General features: G+C 39.4%; 1 protein-coding gene across 1 annotated transcript; it reads left to right on the top strand.

The window, feature by feature from the left end:
- Nucleotides 1-261: 261 nt before the first annotated feature.
- LOC116301949 (ornithine decarboxylase) lies at nt 262-15369 on the top strand. Its single transcript, XM_089027872.1, has 15 exons — nt 262-328; nt 3244-3320; nt 4027-4086; nt 5615-5651; nt 6561-6637; nt 7253-7338; nt 7826-7912; nt 8925-8973; nt 9070-9158; nt 10273-10354; nt 10939-11019; nt 11237-11446; nt 12508-12699; nt 14253-14371; nt 15153-15369. The coding sequence occupies exons 1-15, from the start codon at nt 310-312 to the stop codon at nt 15217-15219; spliced, it is 1332 nt and encodes a 443-aa protein (XP_088883998.1). The 5' UTR covers nt 262-309; the 3' UTR covers nt 15220-15369.
- The last annotated feature ends 4981 nt before the right edge of the window (nt 15370-20350 follow it).

Raw genomic sequence — 20350 nt, 5'->3', positions numbered from 1 at the left:
CTTTCGTTGGGACTTTGAAACCTGTCCTTAATAACGAGGTGTCCTTATTAAGCGGGTGTCCTTAGAGCGGGGTTCTACTGTATTTAAATCGAGTTGCGTAAGATGACAATTGTTAGACGTCAATCAGATATGTGACATATCTGTTTTATCCATTGTTGTCTATGCAAATCTTAAACAATAACTATCAAAATAAACAAGTTAGGAGCATGGATGACTGATGCAATCTCGGTTATGTAACATTTTCTACGAGGTTACAAGCAAACGCCGGCGAACAATCTCGTCCAGGTAGCTAGTTCGTAGACTGCTGGTATGGATTATAACGTAAGAGGTAAGGAAATATCTTGTTGCCTTTCTTATGATTCAATTTATTTGGTAGAACTTTTAGGAGAGGACAGATGGACCAGGAAAATTGTTAAACGCCAAGGGAAAGAAGTTTTGCGATAAACAGAATTCAGAATTCAGTCTTCTTCTTCTTCTTCTTCTTCTTCTTCTTCTTCTTCTTCTTCTTCTTCTTCTTCTTCTTCTTCTTCTTCTTCTTCGTCGTCGTCGTCTTCTTCTTCTTCTTCTTCTTCTTCTTCTTCGTCTTCTTCTTCTTCGCCATCTTCATCTTTTTTTGACTGCTTTTTTTACTTCTCCTCTTTCTTCTCTCTTTTCTCTTTATATACAACCATTATCATCACCTTCTTTTTATCCTCTTAAGTGAAAAAAAAGCTTTAATCTTCTATTGAGTCCGGTAAGACACGCAATATTAATTTTTAAAGAAGATAGAGAATTTTCTCGGAATCACGATATCATCTTTGATGTTGAGTACAATTGGTATATTACATAACCTACACTAGTAACGGCCTGAATTAATGATCTGATCATATATGATTTTACTTCTCGTTTGCTTCCTATCTTTGTTCTTCTTGCAATCAAAACGGTTTTCATCATCATTGCAAATTTAAATAACGATTGAAACTTCTTACATGAGCTAAGTAATAGTTATAGAATGACTTCACAATTGTGTGCTTTCGAACAGAATGGAAATAGTTTATTATTTCATACACTAATAAAAGTTTTTAAACTCATTATTTGAATATTGTTCGGTTCAAAGTTGTAGCAGCTTGGAAACTAAACTTAAAATTACACAGTTTCAAAGCTTTGGAACTATTAAAGTAACGACAAAATCTTAAGTAAATTTGTATCCCTATAGAAAGTTTTCCTTTGTATTAAAGTACATACCATTTAGAGTGCATACCAAAAAATTGTATACATTAGCGCAAAGTTTCGTAGGTCTATGGTCTACTGAGGTCTACTGAACTTACTAATTTGTGCAATTTCTTACAAAGTTTTCATGGATATATTATGATATTCACTCTACCAAAGTTCTGTTCTACTTTAATAGGAACTTAACACTTTCAAGGAACTGTTTTATTTTCATACAGTCAATGTCATTAACGTTGTCCATAGAAAAAAGACATTGCATTTCCATATTTAGACTAAAAGATATATCACGTGTTTCATTATGTATTCTTTGCCTCGTGTGCGTCAGCCTGAACGTTAAATGTAAAATTCAACTCGTAAATCGAAAATCCAGAATGCCCCGACCATTTAGTGAGGATTTAAGATGGAGAATGGTATTTCAGCGTTTGTTTGATGCCAGAACGTTCGAGGAAACACGTGTGTTATAGAAGTTATTGACAAACTATTATCGTTTAACTACACAACGTCACTTCTCAAAGAACAAAGAACTTATATATATATACGAATTTCTTGACGTTTTTGACAAATGAATCAACATATTCGGACTTGATTTCCTGTCTTGTTTAAGATTTATTTTAGAATTAAATTTGCCGAGATCGTGAAGTTTCTTTATCAGTTTTGCGAACGTGACATGCATTGAGTGGCTTAGCGGTGACGAAGGTGCATGAAGCCCCGTTTACACTAGCAAATTTTACAGCAATTTTTGCTGCGATTTTTTTTTTTGCGATTTTGTGCATAATAAATAATGGTAAAGAATTTATTTGTAAAGTTTTTTCAGGATACCAAGATTTTCCTAGACGAATGTCTCTTTTGAAGGATGAGACAAAAGATTTCATATTTCCGAAAATTGCCACAAAAATCGCCGCAAAAATCGCCCAAAAATCGCCAGTGTAAACGGGGCTTTTACATGGGACTCTAGGTCCCGTTCGCGCCCACCCGCTTGGCCGTTCTTTCTTGTATTACTCATGTCATTATTAGATTTTTTTTCTTTAGTCTTTTTTCTCTTTAGTTTGTTTACTATTATTGTTTGCTACTGTTGAGAAATTTTAAAGGCCAATAAAGTTGTTAAAAAAACCCCAAACATTCTGCACTTTTGCAAAAAACGTTTTAATACAATAGACCCCTTGCATGTGACGTCAAAGCAGCTCAATTTGGAGGACAAAACAGAAGAATTTCAATCTCATAGGAATAGGAAACCTATTGTTATGTCCTCCAAATTGAGCTGCATTCCGACGTGTTGCAAGAGCCGGTCTATTAGAGTTTTTAAATGCTGTATTTTTTTTAGATATATTTTTTCTTACCTTTGTCGTACTTAACTTCCTTCTCGTCCTTTCTTCTTCAAGTTCAGTTTGGTTTTTCTCATTCATCTTTGGAAGTTTGTCGTTTTCACTGAAGTACAAAAAAAATTCAAAAGAATTATTTAGTCGGTCGGTCGCTTGGTCCGTCGAAAACGTGTTCTTCAATATTATTGCAAAGGTTCGTAGTAGGTCGTTTAGTTAATCACTGTCACTGGGTAAACCGATCGGTCGGTTCATTCAGTTAGTCGGTCGATAGAAAAAGTGTGCTCCAAGACTCTTGTAAACCCTTTTTCTCGGTTATTGGGTAAACCGATCGGTCGGTTAGCCAATCGGCCGGTCGATTCATTCAGTGAGCCGTTAAACGAGAAAGAGTTCAGTGCCTTCTGTTATGGCTGCCATCACGTCAAGATGGTGCAAAGCTTCTATGACAAAACTAGCTCAGTCAGTCACTGCAGGGACGTAACCAGGGGGGGGGGGGGGGGGGGGAGGAGAACAGGGTACACTCACCCATTTTTCTTTTTCTTTTCTTTTCTTTTCTTTTTTTTTTTTTCTTGTTGGTTCTGCTTTTTTTTTTGGTTACCTTTTTTTTTTTGCAAATCATTGCCTGTGCACCTCCTCTGCAAGATCCCTCGTTACGCCCCTGCACTGGGTAAACCAATCTAGGTCGATCATTCATCATTCTTTTTTGTTTCACCTATAGGATCAGTAGTTGTGATTGAAGATGATGTCGCTTTTGAAGATCTGGCGAACTACATGGTAAACTTGCCTGGACGAGAGGTAAGCACCACATAAAACAACCAGAGTCAAAAACAATACCCAGTGATTTAGAGAATATAGACACTATTAACTTGGGGTTATTTTTTCTGCATTTCAGACTCTGTTACTCTCTTGAAAATAAGATTCTTTGTTTAAATTGTTTCAATATGGACCAGTTGCAGCATGTCGGAATGCACCGTTCTCATAATGGCTGAAAAGGGCACGAAAACAAGGTCACCCAGTCATTAGTTTACAATACAAGATACAAAAGTACATCAAATGCGTTTATAAGAGGAAAGTATAGAAATTTACCTCTTGTTTTGACCTGATTTGCGCTATCCAATTCATTCTGAATGAGCAGCCTTGCTCAGCCTTTTCAAGATGACTGGGTGACCTCGTTTTTGTGCAGTCGTCAGCCATTATGAGAATGGTATATGCAGCTCAATTTGGAGGACATAACAATAGGATTCCAATTCTCATGAGATTGAAATTCATTTGTTTTTTCCACCAAATTGAGCTGCTTTGACGTCACATGTAAGGGTACTTTTTATTATTCTTCTTATCCACGAGACCATTAAATTAAAAAATGATACTCTATGGAATGACACGTGGTCTTAAATGGGAAAACATTAAGCCTATTTAAATTAAATTGCTCTATTTTTATCTAATTAGATTTTTCAATATCAAATTAATCCAAGATTGTTTTGTTTTCATTTTAACTTTTCAGGAATCTGACGATGGATTTTATGTGATGAACCTAGACGACATTATTGAGAAATATCAAAAGGTAATACATATCCTACGCCAATTATGACATTACGACCCGGGGGGGGGGGGGGTACTCTTTCCCGTTTAGGGTAGGGATGTGCCGCTGAGCCCTCTGAACCCTGACCCTGTTCCAGAGTAAAAATCGCTGAAATTCATACCCTGTTCCAGAGCAAGATCGCTGAAAACCATACCCAGTTCCTGTATTGTGAAAATAGATGCCCTGTTCCAGAGAGGAGAGAGCGTGATTTCATATACCCTGTTCCAGAGTAGAATCGCTGAAAACCATACTCTGTTTGGCGGCACATACCTGTATAGCGAATATAGGGGAGTATCCCCCGGGCATTACGACAGACCATTTTCAAATTTTTACAATACCGATTACAGACTCATTTGCTCAGGCTTAGACTCGTATCAGTGTCTAAATGTTCACAAATACCAAAAATAAAGTAATGAATGTACAACTTTAACAATACAAACATTTTGAGAAGTCCACGGACCTTTACTGGAACACGTGATTATTCTACATAGGATTGAGGCTAACCCTGTGCAATAAAGAAATTGAAAATCGCTCAGCTGGATACTCGTATGGTAGCTCTAATTCGATCCGAGGTTTATGAATGATATATTATTACTAAGTATCTGAAGCTGTTCAATGTTAAAACGAAGCATGGAGGAAAGGGCAGTTAAAGTGCATACCTAGGGTGGTTTTTGATTCAATTTCAAAAACTCGCAACGCTGAATGGCGAATTTTATGCCAGTTGATTTATATAACAGCTTTAACAACGATTTTTTTTTGCGCAACGCATATTCAAAATGCAGTGCAATACTCTCATAGAAGCGAGGCGATGTCAAATCGCTAAAAATCGTCGCGTGTAATTTAACAAATGAAAGTCAGTTTTCTATGGGTTTGTACTGTAATCGAACATGGAATGACGTCAAAAATGATCCAAACTCAAGTGGAACCACGAGCGCAACGAGTGGTTTCACTGCAAAGTTTGGATCATTTTTGACGTCATTTCATATTCGATTACAGTACAGACCCATAGAAAACTGACTTTTATTTGTTTTTTACCATAACAAAGTCAAAAAAAATGAACAAAAAGACAAGCAAATAGTTTGAAAAAGCCGTTACATCCGCTCGCTCAGTGCGCGAGTGACAGATGTCGTAAGCACAAGTAGGTCTAGCCTCTAATCGACAATGGTTCTAAGCCAATTAGCGCGCGAGAAATTTCCAAGTTATGGTAAAAATGTTGATTTTCGAACGAACGTTGCGCGAAAAGTTGACTCGTTTAACATGTATTAAAAATTGATGAGTCGTATCGCGAAAAATCGTCGTTGCGAATCGTCCCGTGTAACATCAGCTTTAAGCCGGTTTAGACGCTACGATTTTCGCCTACAACTATTGTATACAACACGCTCGCGTCTGTCGTAGGCTAGTTGTAGGCGAAAATCGTGCCGTGTAATATCAGCTTTACGTATATCTTTGCAAAAACTTTGACATCACTTACATTACAAGGAACTCACAGTACTTCTTTTCCTTGTTTAAGTGGGTTGGCCTTCTTCCAAGGATTCGCCCATTTTACGGTAAGAGTAGAAGTATTCTTCATTCATTCCTAAGAGAATAAACAATATGCAAGTTGGATTTATGATGTCCTATCGAAGTTCAATTTACAACTTCAATTTATTGCTGATTTTTTTTAAAAAATGAGCCAATGATGAAACTAGAGAAAAACGTTTGCGCATGCGTGCACTTCAGCACGTTTTCTAAGAATTTTGAAGAGTTTGAGTGAGAAAATAAATGTTTGTTTCCTCCAAGTATACAAAAAAGTTCGAGAGTATACTTTTGTGAGACCAAGATACTGTATTAACAAACACAATATGAAAGAATTAGCCTTAAGTTTCGAGCACGGACACTAAGTTTTGCCATTTTGTAAAGTCCAATTTATCAGGCATGTTTGAAAGTCAAATTTACTTATGTTTTGACTAATTTGCATACGGATTCAGAGCATGCGCAGACGTTTTTCATTCGGGTCGCCAATGATATCTTCAGATTGCCTATTGGTGAAAATGAGAATTAAAGGACAAAAGACGTGGCCGCCATGTTGGTTGAAATGACAAAAGACACACAAGACTAACTTTCTTGTCAAAGTGAGCCAAAATGGCGGCTATGACGTCACGTGCACTATAAATTTTCTCTGCCATATTGAATAAATTTTGATAATTAACACGGAAACAAGTAACTAAACTAACTGAGCAGGAAAGTTGAAAAGGAAAACAAAAATAACTTAACGACATCCGCCGAGACAATAGAAGACCACTGCGATGTGTTACAATCGACAGAACAAGAAACTCACCGTTCGTCTCGTTTCAATGTTAATTAACATAATTTATTCAAAATGGCTGAGGAACCGTGAAGGAGACTGCTCTAGATACACATATTGAAACATCTAGAATCAGACGTTAGTCATAATGATTATTTTTGCAATATTCTAGCCGTTAAAGCAAATCCTGATCCAGTTATTGTACGTCTTTATGCCAAGATGGGCACAGGATTTGACTGTGCGAGTAAGGTTTGTAAAAAACACATAATTTTGGAGCTGGTTTCCGATAAAAAACTGAAGACAAATGGTACAGCCGCCATGTTGATTGATGTAACGAAAGAAACCAAGGCAAATCTTTTGTTAAAATCAACCAACATGGCGGCTATGACGTCACATACGAAAAGACAAAAGACATGGCCACCATGTTGATTGATGTAACAAAAGAAACCATAGCAAGTATTTTCTTAAAGTCGCCTAACATCGCAGCTATCGCATCACATGCACAACAGACAAAGAATAGAATAATTCCTAGCAAAATCAGCGCACCGCATGAGGATCAAGGATTTCCTATTCTTAGTGATTGTAATTGCTCTCGGAGTTAAAAGCAACGTCGGTTCGTTCGTTGTTTAAACTGTGAGCTCACTCAAACACAAAAAGAAAAATTGGCCCAAATGTAAGCTCAACGTTATATACGTTTTCATCTCCTACGCATTGGTGCTTCTCCTGCGAAAGAGAGAAATGATCCAAATCTCTAACGAAAAATTTGTCAGTCACATATTTGCTTTTTCATCCATCTTTCTTCCTTCCTGTCATTAATCCTTTCTTCATTTCTCTTTCTATCTCTTTCTTTGCTTCTTATTTTAGGGAGAGATAAGATTAGCCCTAGATAACGGCAGCAACCCACAGGATATCGTATACGCTCACACATGCAAAAAACTCTCTTATATCAAGTAAGTACCACGAACGCGTGTTTCATCTGAGTCAACGTTGCTGCTGGTCAGCAGAAAAACACTGTGAGGGTTTTAAAAATTATAGTTCTGACTCAGAAAATAGCGAACCAATCATCGCTGCAGCAGTTTTCTCAGTGGAATTAAAATCTTGCCCCACAAACAGCGACACAGTATTTGTTTTAAAGAGTACTACAAGGATTACGAGGCAATGTTCTATTCTTTTCGCATGACAGTAAACCATTGAAACAATTTATAATACATTTTCCGCGATCAAAGTTTCATATTCTGAGATGTTCTAGATAATTTGTTAAGCTTGTGGGACATAGCAACGGTAACTAAGAGGTGTCAGAACTATGAATAATGCTAGCCTTTGTGCAGCCCGACTTTAGTCTGGTTCACCGCAGTTACGTTCGTTTGTACGCAGGCTGTATAATACCCGTCATAGAATAAGTTTAGTGATGCATTTATTTTTCGTATTGTGGTTAAGGTTTGCAAAAGAATCTGGAGTGTCGATGATGACGTTTGACTGCGAATCAGAGCTGCACAAGATAAAGGAATTATTTCCAAAGTCTGAGTGAGTTGTAACATACATCTATTGCATCTGTCACATCCAATCTCATTCCATCTCATCCAATCCACCCACTCTCCATCCATCTACCCATCCATCCACTCTCCCATCCTTCCACCCATCCACGCTATTGCATTCATCTCGTCCATTCATCCATCCATCCATCCATCTATCCATCCATCCATCCATCCATCCATCCTTCCTTCCATCCATCCTTCCATCCATCCATCCATCCATCCATCCATCCATCCATCCATCCACCCACCCACCCACCCACCCATCCATCCATCCATCCATCCATCCATCCATCCATCCATCCATCCATCCATCCATCCATCCACCCATCCATCCACCCATCCACGCTATTGCATTCATCTCGTCCATCCATTTTATCACATCCCATCCATTCATTCATGCACCTCTATCCTTCCATGGGAAGCACTGATGGCGTTTAAGAGATCCCTTTTTCCCACCAAAGAGCAATTCTTGAACTCAGTGTTATATGTAAAATACATTTGCTTGTTGGTTCTCTCCCTGTTCCAAGAGTTTTCTGAGGGAGCTCCACTATTCCTCCCTCTGTAAAAATCAATTTCAGGGTTTCAAATCGATTGAGCGAGTGAAGAGCCACTTTGAGTATATGCCATCGACAAATACCAATATTCGATTCATTCATCCATCCTAATTATCCATCTCTCACTCCTCTTTACAACTTTTATTGGGCATCAATCAGGAAGGAAAATTACAAAACCAACATGCTACCCAAAAGGAAAGTGCGAACGGGACTCTAGGTCCCATGCTAGGCATTTCCTTTTGACTAACGATATAAATCAATAGAGAATTGTCTTGGAAAATTAATACAGTTATAGTAGTAAAAATTGATGACTAGTGAACCGAGAACGGCCAAAAAATGATCAATGGAGTTCAAACAAACAAAAGTCCCTGAGGTTCCGTTATTATCGAGTACGATGACAAGGACACTCCCGATTATATATGAAACATTCTGGTTTCTTTCATGCAGGATTTTGCTCAGATTCTCTCCAACGCTTCGCCATTCAGTCTACGATGCTGTAAGTACACAACTTTATAAAAAGATGTACCGTAGTTGGTGACGGCCTTTACTTGTTCCGCACATTAACCTGTGTTATTGTTGTTGTTTTAACAAGAATGGTCACAAATTTGGTGCTCCTCTTCGAGACTGCAGCACTCTTCTCGCCAATGCTAAGAACTTAGGCTTGAATGTCGTCGGCATAAGGTAATGATGATTTATGATTTATATAGCGCCCTTTCTATGTGGATATAATCAAAGGCGCTTTACATTGAGTTGTGAATGACAGATTGCTTTTTATGCAATTTACAAGCATGAGAGATGGTGAGTATGAAGTGTAGGCACTGAGGTAGGTCACTGCCAGGGTTTCTTTACATCCTCAGTGGTTCTTTTACGTCCCTCCTATGTTGGTTAGTAATGATGAGTGTGGAGAGACGGGACCGCCATTTAAAGTGGTCATCCGAGCCACTTGAAAGTCTAACCATTTGCAGATGTAATTACAAAAGCAGCACTTTCTCCTCAGTTATTTTAAGACCCTGAGTGTTGGTCCGGCCGGGACTCGAACCACGAACTCCCACACGAAAGTCCGATGCTCAACCAACTAAGCCAACCGGTTGGCGGTTTGTGATGTGATCTCTTTTATTTTACGAGGGATTTACTTGTGGCTAGCCACAAACGATAAAAGCAAAAATGAATAGTGATGTAATATCTGTCAGGGACTTCAAGCTGTTAAGACTAGGTGACATCACTTGCAGATGCTTGTCGCAAAGAGGAAGCTATACTATCTCATGGGTGGCATGAGTGGCGTAGTGGTTTGCCGCTCGCCTCTCACCACTGTGGTCCGGCCTCGAGCCCTGGCTCAGACTGGATCATATGTGAGTTGAGTTTGTTTGATGTGATGTTCTCTCCCTTGCTACGAGGGTTTCTCCGGGATCTCCGGTTTCCTTCCTCCGTAAAAAGCAACATGTGAGTTGAGTGTTGTATGTTGTAAATATAGAATGTAGTGGTAGTGCGTGTGGAGGGAACCTCAGGGATGAGCCCCGCATGGGGAGTGGTGGTTGTAAAATATAAGTTTTTTATAAACAATGTGTGGTCTATTGCTTGCTATCAATCACTTGACGTTTTGGAGTTTTCTATTCATATCTCAAAGGATTTTGAGTCACATGGTTGCACACACTCCATAGGCACTTTAATCTGTTGTCAATCTTTCATATCATTAGTCTTTTTGGTGCAAAAATATATGCAAATATGCATTGCGCATCATTTCCAAGCAACCATCTCATGATAATTGTGCTGATATATATTTCTTTTCCAATTGTAGTTTTCACATCGGCTGTGGATGCCATGATGCAACACCTTACCAAGATGCCATCAGAAATGCCAGACACGTGTTTGACATTGGGGTAAGATAGTCCATACCGTACGTCTAAGGACCTTGACGGGCCACGATACCAGAACACAAGCTTTATAATGAGAATTGTCCTACATTTTTATGAAATTTTTCCATAAGAATTCATAAAATCGACTATTCTCTTCTTTAAGTGTAAAACTGGCTTCTCAATTTTACTGAATTTGCATTTTCTAGTTTTGTGTCTCGTCAAGTTGGATGCGCAAGCAACCTTGAGAAAACGGTCTACTGATTCAGTAGTTGATCCAAAAGTTGATCGATTGATTGCTTGATTCATTGTATGTTATTCGGGTGTTGAATGGTACATTGGCTGATGTATTCAGAAAATCAAAGTTACCTGACGGATCATTGATTGGTTAGTTGCTTGATAGACAGGTTGGATAATTGAATAAACTGATGATTATTTGATTGAGTGTCTGGTTGACTGGTTGACCGACTGACCGACCAACCGATTGACTGACCGACTGACTGACTGACCGACCGACCAACCGACTGACCGACCAACCGATTGACTGACCGACTGACTGACTGAGTGGTCGACTGACCGACTGACTGATTGCTTGATTTCTTCATTTTAAGGAGAAACTTGGCTTTTCATTTAAAATTCTTGACATCGGCGGAGGGTTTCCTGGAAAACCCAGTCAATTCTCTTTTGAAAAGGTAAAATTAATGGCTTAATCGTCTTAACTCATTGTGTAGTTCTCTTATTGGCTGATTCCTCTTTCACGTGCGTAGTTTCTAGTAACTTAAAAACATTGCCTCTCCAGACGTTGCCCTGATGATGTGTTAGTTGTGCGAAAGGCGAAAGCTTGGCTAATAAAATGTGTAAATAAACGTGGAAGAAACACAACTTTCTAAAAAAACTATATGAATGCAGATTTGCGAAGTGGTCAACACAGCACTCGACAAATACTTTCCCGAAGGGAGTGGGGTGAAGATCATTGCTGAACCAGGCAGGTATTTTCCTATCACATCGTGTACGCTTGTGGCAAACGTTACCACGGTCAAAGAGATCAAGAAACATCATCTGGAAGAAAAAGACAATGATTGCCCTCCAGTTACATTCAATGGAGAGGACACAGAAACGGTAAGACGATATTCTGAACAAGAAATATAAACCCATTACTAGGAGTATATATCGTTCACACTGGATCTGTCAGTCATCATATTTGCAGATCAAGAAGCCTATAAGTAGCATCCATCTGCCAAACTGGGTCTGTGAGTCATCATATGTGCAGATCAGGAGCCCATTACTAGGAGCATCTATTTCCCACACTGGGTCTGTGAGCCAACATCTTCCCATTACTAGTAGGAGCATCCATCTCTTCAAGCAACCATGCTCCCAGATTAGGAGCCCATTACTAGTAGCATTCTTTTCCCTTACTTGGTCTGAGAGTCCTCATATTCCCAGATCTACAGGCCATTACTAAGAGAATCCATCTCCCATACTTGGTCTGTGATTCATCATATTCTCAGATCAAGAGCCCATTACTAGGAGCATCCATCTTCCATAATGGGTCTGTGATTCATCATATTTGCAGATCAAGAGCTCATTACTAGGAGCATCCATCTCCCATACTGGGTCTGTGATTCATCATATTCTCAGATCAGGAACCCATTACTAGGAGCATCCATCTCCCATACTTGGTCTGTGATTCATCATATTCTCAGATCAAGAGCCCATTACTAGGAGCATCCATCTCCCATACTTGGTCTGTGATTCATCATATTCTCAGATCAAGAGCCCATTACTAGGAGCATCCATCTCCCATACTGGGTCTGTGAGCCAGCATATTCCCAGATCAGGAACCCATCACTAGGAGCATCCATCTCCCATACTTGGTCTGTGATTCATCATATTCTCGGATCAAGAGCCCATTACTAGGAGCATCCATCTCCCATACTGGGCCTGTGAGTCATCATATTCTCAGATCAAGAGCCCATTACTAGGAGCATCCATCTCCCATACTGGGTCTGTGAGTCATCATATTCTCAGATCAAGAGCCCATTACTAGGAGCATCCATCTCCCATACTGGGTCTATGAGTCATCATATTTGCAGATCAGAGGCCCATTGTTAGGAGAAGCATTTCTGTCCCAGAAATTGTGACTAGTTTTTTTTTCTAGAAATGTTTTGTTTTCTATCTAGGGATACATGTATCACATCGACGAAGGAATCTTTGGTTCGTTTTTGAGAGTGCACCTTGATCCAGACCTTGACGTGTTCGAGAAACCGAAGACATTAAAGCAGCACAATGACAACATGACGTACCCCTCGAGTATCTGGGGACAAAGCTGCTGTACTCATGACTACGTCAACAAAAACTGTATGCTACCAAAGGTATATGATACAATGCATTATAAAAATAACTGTTATTAATCCCGAGTTTTGATCAGTTGGAAGCGCGTGCTTTATGAGATCACATAGCACGCGTGCGCACTTTCAGTAGCGTCATTCCTATCTAAAATAACGGTTATCGTAATTTGTATTTTATAAAAGAAATAAAAAACTTGCTTGCTGTGCTGTGTGCAGTCATAAAGCACTTAGGGATTGGCATAACACTAGAGAAGTGACTTCGCTACGCGTCGTGCTTCTCGACATTTCTCTCGTGTTCTGCCAACCTGCGCGTGCTTTATAACTGCACACAGCACGCGCGCGCGTTTTCTATTTCTTCAATAAAGTGCATACCATAAATCCTTTAAAAAACTTCGTAAGAAACTGCACAAATTAGTAAGTTCAGTAGACCTCAGTAGACTGTAGACCTACAAAACTCTACACTGATTTGTACAATTTTGTTAGTTAATTTTTTTCACGGATATATGGTATGCACTGTAATCTTTTCTTAGCCAGGGGAAACGCATTAAACATATAGAGTCAGGATGGCGTGGTGGTAAAATGCTTGCCTCTCACCTCTAGACGGGGATTACTTTGATCGTGACCCTCTGAATAGGAAGATTGAGCGAACACTCCCTGTATGATAGACGCAAAATAATAGCACTTTTCTTCCATCCAACGAGGCGACCATACTTCACATCACACGGCCGTCCTTCTTTTCATCCCCTAATCTGTAAATCAATAGCAACAGTGTTTATGAGTATATATTAATGTTTAGTATTTTTACAATTAGCAAATATAATTAATCCTGCGCGCTCATTGGTCACAATTTACGTCTTATGCTGCTTTAGTAAGAATACACAGGTGATTATAGAAAGTCTCGCGCGCTGATTGGTCAAGAAACTCACACTATCACACGATAATCACCTCGAGAGAAAATCCAAAATGGCGGCCAGCCGCTTTGTTGCTGTTACCGGGAAAAAATGCCTTTTATCTTCTTTTTTTATTTTTTTGAAAGAATCACCTCTGTATTTATACTAAAGCAATTATTTGCCTCAGGCTCAGTGATTATTGGGGAATATTTACCTCGCCGCTCGAAGACTCGCGTCTCGGCGAATAATTGTTAAACATTATAACGCACACGCCCACTTGCACGCGCACGCTCGTTTGTCGATTTGTGCTGCTTGCAGAGATAAATAAAATTTGAAAAAAACAAAAAACTCTCTCTCCGTTATTTATCAAATTCACTTTTGTTAAAAATACTCTATTAGTCAGGCTTTATAAAATATTTGAGATTTAAGGCCCGCGCTGATTGGCTGGCTACCGTGTTTATATCAGAGGACAGAAAGACGCTCGCGCAAAATCATTGGCTGCTTATGTCTCTGTACTGTTATATAAACACTTTGGGAGATTTAGGGCACTCGAGAAGCAAGAGAAGCAAGCTTGCTTCTCGCTCTACAGTTTCCAGCGTGTTTATATTACAGTACAATAACACCCGCGCGCGTTTTATATTCCTTAAATATTGGTATTTATTATACTATTATGTTATGTATCATCAGCTGTCTCCTGGTGACTGGATGTATTTCGAGAACATGGGTGCCTATACGCGTTCCGTCTCAACTCGCTTCAACGGTTTCCCGACTCACTACACCTATTACTACGTCACACGGAAAACATGGTGAGGAACAGTTTTCTTGACAGTTCCCTGCGCCATCTTGAAAGGCAACCGTGCCTGTGCATCGAAGAGCGGACGACAGTGACCTTGATGAAATGATAGAGACACAGGGAGCGTAGCGAGGTCCCGATTATGGGGGAGGGGGGGAGGGGTCATGTATAATTTTCCCGCCAAATCCAAAGGAAACCCGTATGAATTAATTACATTTTTGTGTCGAGTGCAATTTTTTGTGGGTGGGGGAGGGGGGGGGGGGGGGGGGGAGCATGTACTCCTCTCCCTACGCTAGAGTAAAAAAGGTCTCTACCAGTGCAAGGCTACCGCCGTTCGCTCTTCGACGCACAGGGACGGTAACCTTTCAAGATATGACGCAGGGAACTGTGAAGGGAAGCGATTTATATATTCTGGTGTGAATGGAATATGAGATCAAAGTAACGTTAAATCACTCTCTCGAAATTTGTTGCCATTTTTCCTTTGCTCATTCTTTCTTACCTTCTTTTTTTTCCGTTTTTTTAAATCTCAAATGTTCATTCATTCATTCATTTACTCATTCGTTCGTTCGTTCGTTCGTTCGTTCGTTCGTTCGTTCGTTCGTTCGTTCGTTCGTTCGTTCGTCCATCCTTTCAATTATGCGTTGTCATTCGGATTATTTTTTCGTCCGTTTGCCTTTATTTCCTATAGCTTTCGTCTTTCACTTTTCTTTTCTTTTCCTTTCCAAGCTCCATGTTACCCAATTTTTATGTTTATATTTTCGCTTTCCTCACCATCCTTTTCTTTTCCTCTCCAGGGAAAAAGTTAAGAAACACATGGAAGACTTTGATCTCGAGGTTTTTGACTATTCGCTCGACAACTGATCTAGCAGCAGTCAATTAACCTACGATGCACACGTGCATCCAGGACTTACAAGTGCGACTGAGAAGACATCAACTATAAATTTTTATTTTAGTTTGTAACGTTTTTTTGTCGAAATCAGCGCCAAATTCACATAAAACACGAAAAACAAATTTCCATGCTTTTTATATTAATTTAGAACTCATAACAATAAGACGACATATTAGTTGATACTTGGATTAAATAATAAACATTAGAGACCTTTAGCAAGACGTTCTTGCTAGCCCCGCAAACCTCAAACTGCAGTTCCACGTCAGGCATTTTCCATCAAACTTTCGACTTATTAGCAAGGCTTCACAACGAAGTTGTTGCTGGAAGAGCCGCCATATTAAGGTCCCGTCCACACGTATCCAGAAATTTTTGAATCCGCAAATTTTTTTTTTTTTTGCGGATACGAAAATGTTCGCATCCAAACGCAGCGTATTCGAGTCGTTTTCGAATCGTTTTCACTGTCCACACGTATCCGGAAATTTCTTGATCCGTCCTGATGCACGCTAGTGCCTAGTCCCTTTGACGGATAGTTTTTCTTATTGAGCATGCGCAAAATCGTGTTTACGTCAGCGTATTCGAAAATTTGCGGATACGACCGTCCACACGTATCCGTATTCGGAGCGTATTCGAAAATTTCCACTCTGGAGACCGTTTTCGAAAATATCCGGATACGGATACGAAAATTTCCGGACACGTGTGGACGCAACCCGTATCCGCAAAAAAAAAAAAAAAAAAAAAAAAAAAAAAAAAAAAAAAAATTTGCGGATGCAAAAATTTCCGGATACGTGTGGACGGGGCCTAAATTTCATTGATGCCGAGGGTTTCTCCGTGTTTGCAGGCGTTTTTCGGGGCCTCGTTACTAGCGGTCAGTGGTTAGCGGTAAACACGATGCTAAGGGTATCTATTTTTATTTTTGTTTCCCTCGCACGGAAAAAAATATCCACACACTTAAGTAGAGTTGTGAATCTTCAAATGCAAGCTTCAAATTTATTGATACCTTAGAACGACCTCAGACTGGGCTGATCTAAGTCAGGGCATGACTAACTCACAGATAGAACCCTGAAATAACCTCTGGGCTGATCTAAGTCAGGGCATGACTAACTCACACAACAAACCCTGAAACAACCTCTGGGCTGATCTAAGTTAGGGCATGACTAACTCACAGATAGAACCCTGAAATAACCTCTGGGCTGATCTAAGTCAGGGCATGACTAACTTACACAACAAACCCTGAAACAACCTCTGGGCTGATCTAAGTCAGGGCACGACTAACTCACAGATAGAACCCTGAAATAACCTCTGGGCTGATCTAAGTCAGGGCATGACTAACTCACAGATAGAACCCTGAAATAACCTCTGGGCTGATCCAAGTCAGGGCATGACTAACTTACAGATAGAACCCTGAAACAACCTCTGGGATGATCTAAGTCAGGGCATGGCTAACTCACAGATCAAACCCTGAAACAAGCCCTGGGCAGATCTAAGTCAGGGCACGGCTAACTTAATAGATGAATTAAAATTTACTATGTTAGGTTTTGATGAGGGACGAAAACCAGAGAACCCAGAGAAAAAACGGTCCTCAAATCAAGGGACTCTATTCCCACGAGATTTTACCGATATGCCATCCTTGATTGCCAAGTGAAATGCCTCACTAAGTTTCTCGACACGAAAGAGTTTTTTGTACTTCAAGCGACTGTATTCATCGCGCTTAAAAACCATCTTTGAGCAAAGGCAAAAGAAACTAGATTCGTCTTTAAGGCAGCCGGTTTGCGTCTAAAGAAAACTATTATGAAATACCTTAAATTCCATTCATGATTGTCCCTGTGTTGTATGACTGTGTTGCGTGACATTAGCGTAACTGTCACGATGACGAAAGCTTTCAATATTCAGTAGGGTCAAACTACAATCGACTTGCTCGCATTACAATGGTACAATGTATACAATGGATTTTTTAGTTATCTTGCTATTGCTCTTGGTCAGTACGGTTAGTACCGCACAACCAAACATTGTAATCTTTCTAGTAGATGACCTTGGCATAGGAGATATCGGGTGCTTTGGAAATGACACTATTAAGACACCTAATATTGATAAACTGGCTAGAGAAGGGGCTAGACTGACTCATAATTTAGCTCCTGAATCCGTGTGTACTCCGAGTCGGGCAGCATTTCTTACGGGTCGGTATGCGATCAGGAGTGGTTTGGCCGCTAATCCTGATAGAACCAGGATGTTCCTGTTTTTGTCTGTCCCTGGTGGGCTGCCACAGAATGAGACAACGTTTGCTGAGGTGCTGCAAGATGCTGGCTATGCTACTGGTAATCTTACATTCATATTATAGTTCGTCAATCCTTAATATTAACATTCCCCGAAACAATCATTAGGTTGATAAAAGTCAGGGCTTGGCTAACTCACAGGTCGAATTAAAATTTAGCTTGTTAGTTATTGTAGAGGAAGGAAAACCAGAGAAAGACCCTCGAATCAAGGGAGACTAGTCTCCTAAGCAGTCTCCAGTGTCGGCACGACACTATCAATCTAAAGCTAACTTATCCAGAACTTCTAAAAAAGTGTCAAGAGATCAACTTTACCATCTCTGACAGTGAAATTGAGATAATTGAAGAAGAAACAAGAAATCAAGCCAAGGGAAATGCTTTCTTCAAGCACAGAGCTGGGCGCATCGGGGCTTCCATGAGCTGGTCTGTGGCCCATACTAACCCAGCTCAGCCATCTCAGTCATTGATAAAGTCAATTTGTTATCCCCACTTGTTTAAATTTACATCAAAAGCAACTGCCCATGGAATTAAACAAGAGAGTCCTGCAATTGAAGCTTACACTATGGCAATGAAGCAGACCCACAAAGATTTCAAAGTTGAACTCTGTGGTATGATCATTGACAAGGAGCACCCCTGGCTTCATGCTACCCCAGATTTTTTGCAATCTTGTTCTTGCTGTGGAGATGGTTGTGGCGAAGTGAAGTGCCCCTATGGAATCAATAATTGTGATTTTAAGTCTTACATGTCTCAGAAAAATTCCTGTCTTGAGGAGAAAAATGGCAAAGTTCAGCTTAAGAGAGATCATCCATATTATTATCAAGTTCAGCAACAACTTAACATCACAAAGAAGAAATACTGTGACTTTGTTGTATGTGCTTTTGACAAAGACAACAAAGCAACTTTTTTCCTTGAGAGAATCTCCCCTGATTCCTCTTTGTGGTCATCTCTTCTGCCAAAGCTTACTAGAGCATGGAAGTTATGCATATTACCAGAAATTACAGCAAGATGGTATACAAGGAAATGTCACATGGCAGCCCTACCTCAAATGAAGAATGATGGAGGAGTCTGCTATTGCCGAAAGAGTACAGAAGAAGATACTATCACCTGTCATAACCTCCAGTGCCCTTTTGTGAAGTTCCACTGCTCATGCCTAGTAATTAGAAGTCCCATTCCAGCAGTATGGTACTGTCCCAACTGCCGCTTATTGCCCCAATTCAAGAAATCAAAGTCTTCCACTAAGACCGAGACAGATGTAAACAAAGCCCTTGCCTTAGATCATATATGTATTTGCAATTCTGAACCAAAGTCAAATGAAAGGCTCGAGTGTCACAACTTAGACTGTCTGCATGGAAAATTTTTCCATTTAGATTGTATGGGATATAAGAGATTGCCAAACAATGCTAAAACAACATGGATTTGCAACAGATGTAAGAATCCTATTCACAAACCTTCTACAATTAGTAAACCCCCTTCTGTGACAGGTGGCTGTACTAAATCAAATAAAGACAGTTCCGTAGACCTATCAAGTACCAACACTGTAGCTGATAGTGCTTCTACCACATGTACTTCTTCAAGTGACCAAGAGAGTGATGATGAAATTGAAATTGTAAATGTAATACAAGGCAATGCAGACAAAACTGCTCCCCTCGGGAATCTGACACAGGCTGACCTTGACACTATCAAATCACCTGTAGGGTGGTTAACCCGTAGCATAATACAAGTGGCTCACATCTGCTTAAAGCAAGTCAATCCTTTAATAGAAGGATTTCAGAGAACAACCCTTGGGCCAGTTAGAAACTTTGATGTAATGTCAAGTGAGTTTGTCCAAATTTTACACACCGGAAATGCACATTGGGTATGTATAAGTTCTGTTGGATGCTTACCAGGGGAAGTAAATTTGTTTGACAGTTTATTTCATGATATTATCGAAGACGAAGTAGAAGAACAAGTCAAAGATTTGATGGCAGACAGATTTGTTGGAATAAACCATGTACCTGTCCAGCAACAAAGAAATGGAAGCGACTGCGGTGTTTTCGCTATCGCATTTGCAACATGCATTGTTTATAATCGTGATCCCAAGGAAGTGATATTTGATGTGCCTAAAATGCGTCTGCATCTATTTGAATGTCTACAACAAGGAGCAATGAGTCCATTTCCAGAGATATAAATGAACTCTAGGCAATAAAAACTGATATTCAATGTTCATTTCAAAAATTAAACAAAGGAGGTAAAGACATGTTTAAATTTTACAAACTAAGCTGTTTATTGACATGCTTAAAATAAGACAATGATAGCTAGTAAATAATTTTTAGTAAAAAAGTTCTAGTAAAATTTTTTTAAAGTGTTGAAGTTTATGAATTGCAAAAAAAAAAAATTTAGAATCCCAGGAATGCAAACATTGACATGCTATATGGCACAGGAAAAAAACACAGAGTATCTGTTTTGTTTTTTGCATAATATATTTTGAAAGTACATTTTTCTCACATGCAAGGACCATTCAATTGCTGTTGGGACTAGCAAAGTCATAAAGACCTCACTAATCAAAGTCTACTTTGCTATAATCAGTATCTTTAACCTTACTTAAAGAGGCACTTAATGATAGGCTAAATTTTGTGAGGTAAATGACTTCAACACAAAAGATCTCCCAGATTGAGCATTCTTTGTTTTCTGCAAATATCCCTAGTCCCAACTGTATCTAATATAAGGCCATTATGAGAAAAAATCATACTGATAACCTAGTACTCTTTAACAGGTTCCATGTTTGCATTCAAAACTGATATTCTTATACTTTTTCTAAATATATGAAAATGAAAATTATTAAATATGGTTATACAAT

Source organism: Actinia tenebrosa, unplaced genomic scaffold (assembly GCF_029948245.1).
Source record: "Actinia tenebrosa isolate PJP-AT-01 unplaced genomic scaffold, QUT_ActTen_1.0 PGA_scaffold12__29_contigs__length_12842862, whole genome shotgun sequence".
In the NCBI taxonomy this organism is placed as follows: domain Eukaryota; kingdom Metazoa; phylum Cnidaria; class Anthozoa; order Actiniaria; family Actiniidae; genus Actinia; species Actinia tenebrosa.
The sequence above is the reverse complement of the archived record's forward strand: the minus strand, read 5'-3'. Positions and strand labels throughout refer to the sequence as shown.

Bases quoted from the DNA above. Each gene is read 5' to 3' on its own strand.
- LOC116301949 (XM_089027872.1), top strand. The intron at 10,355-10,938 runs GTAAGATAGTCC...CTTCATTTTAAG, and splicing joins GACACGTGTTTGACATTGGG to GAGAAACTTGGCTTTTCATT. The intron at 14,372-15,152 runs GTGAGGAACAGT...TTTCCTCTCCAG, and splicing joins TACGTCACACGGAAAACATG to GGAAAAAGTTAAGAAACACA.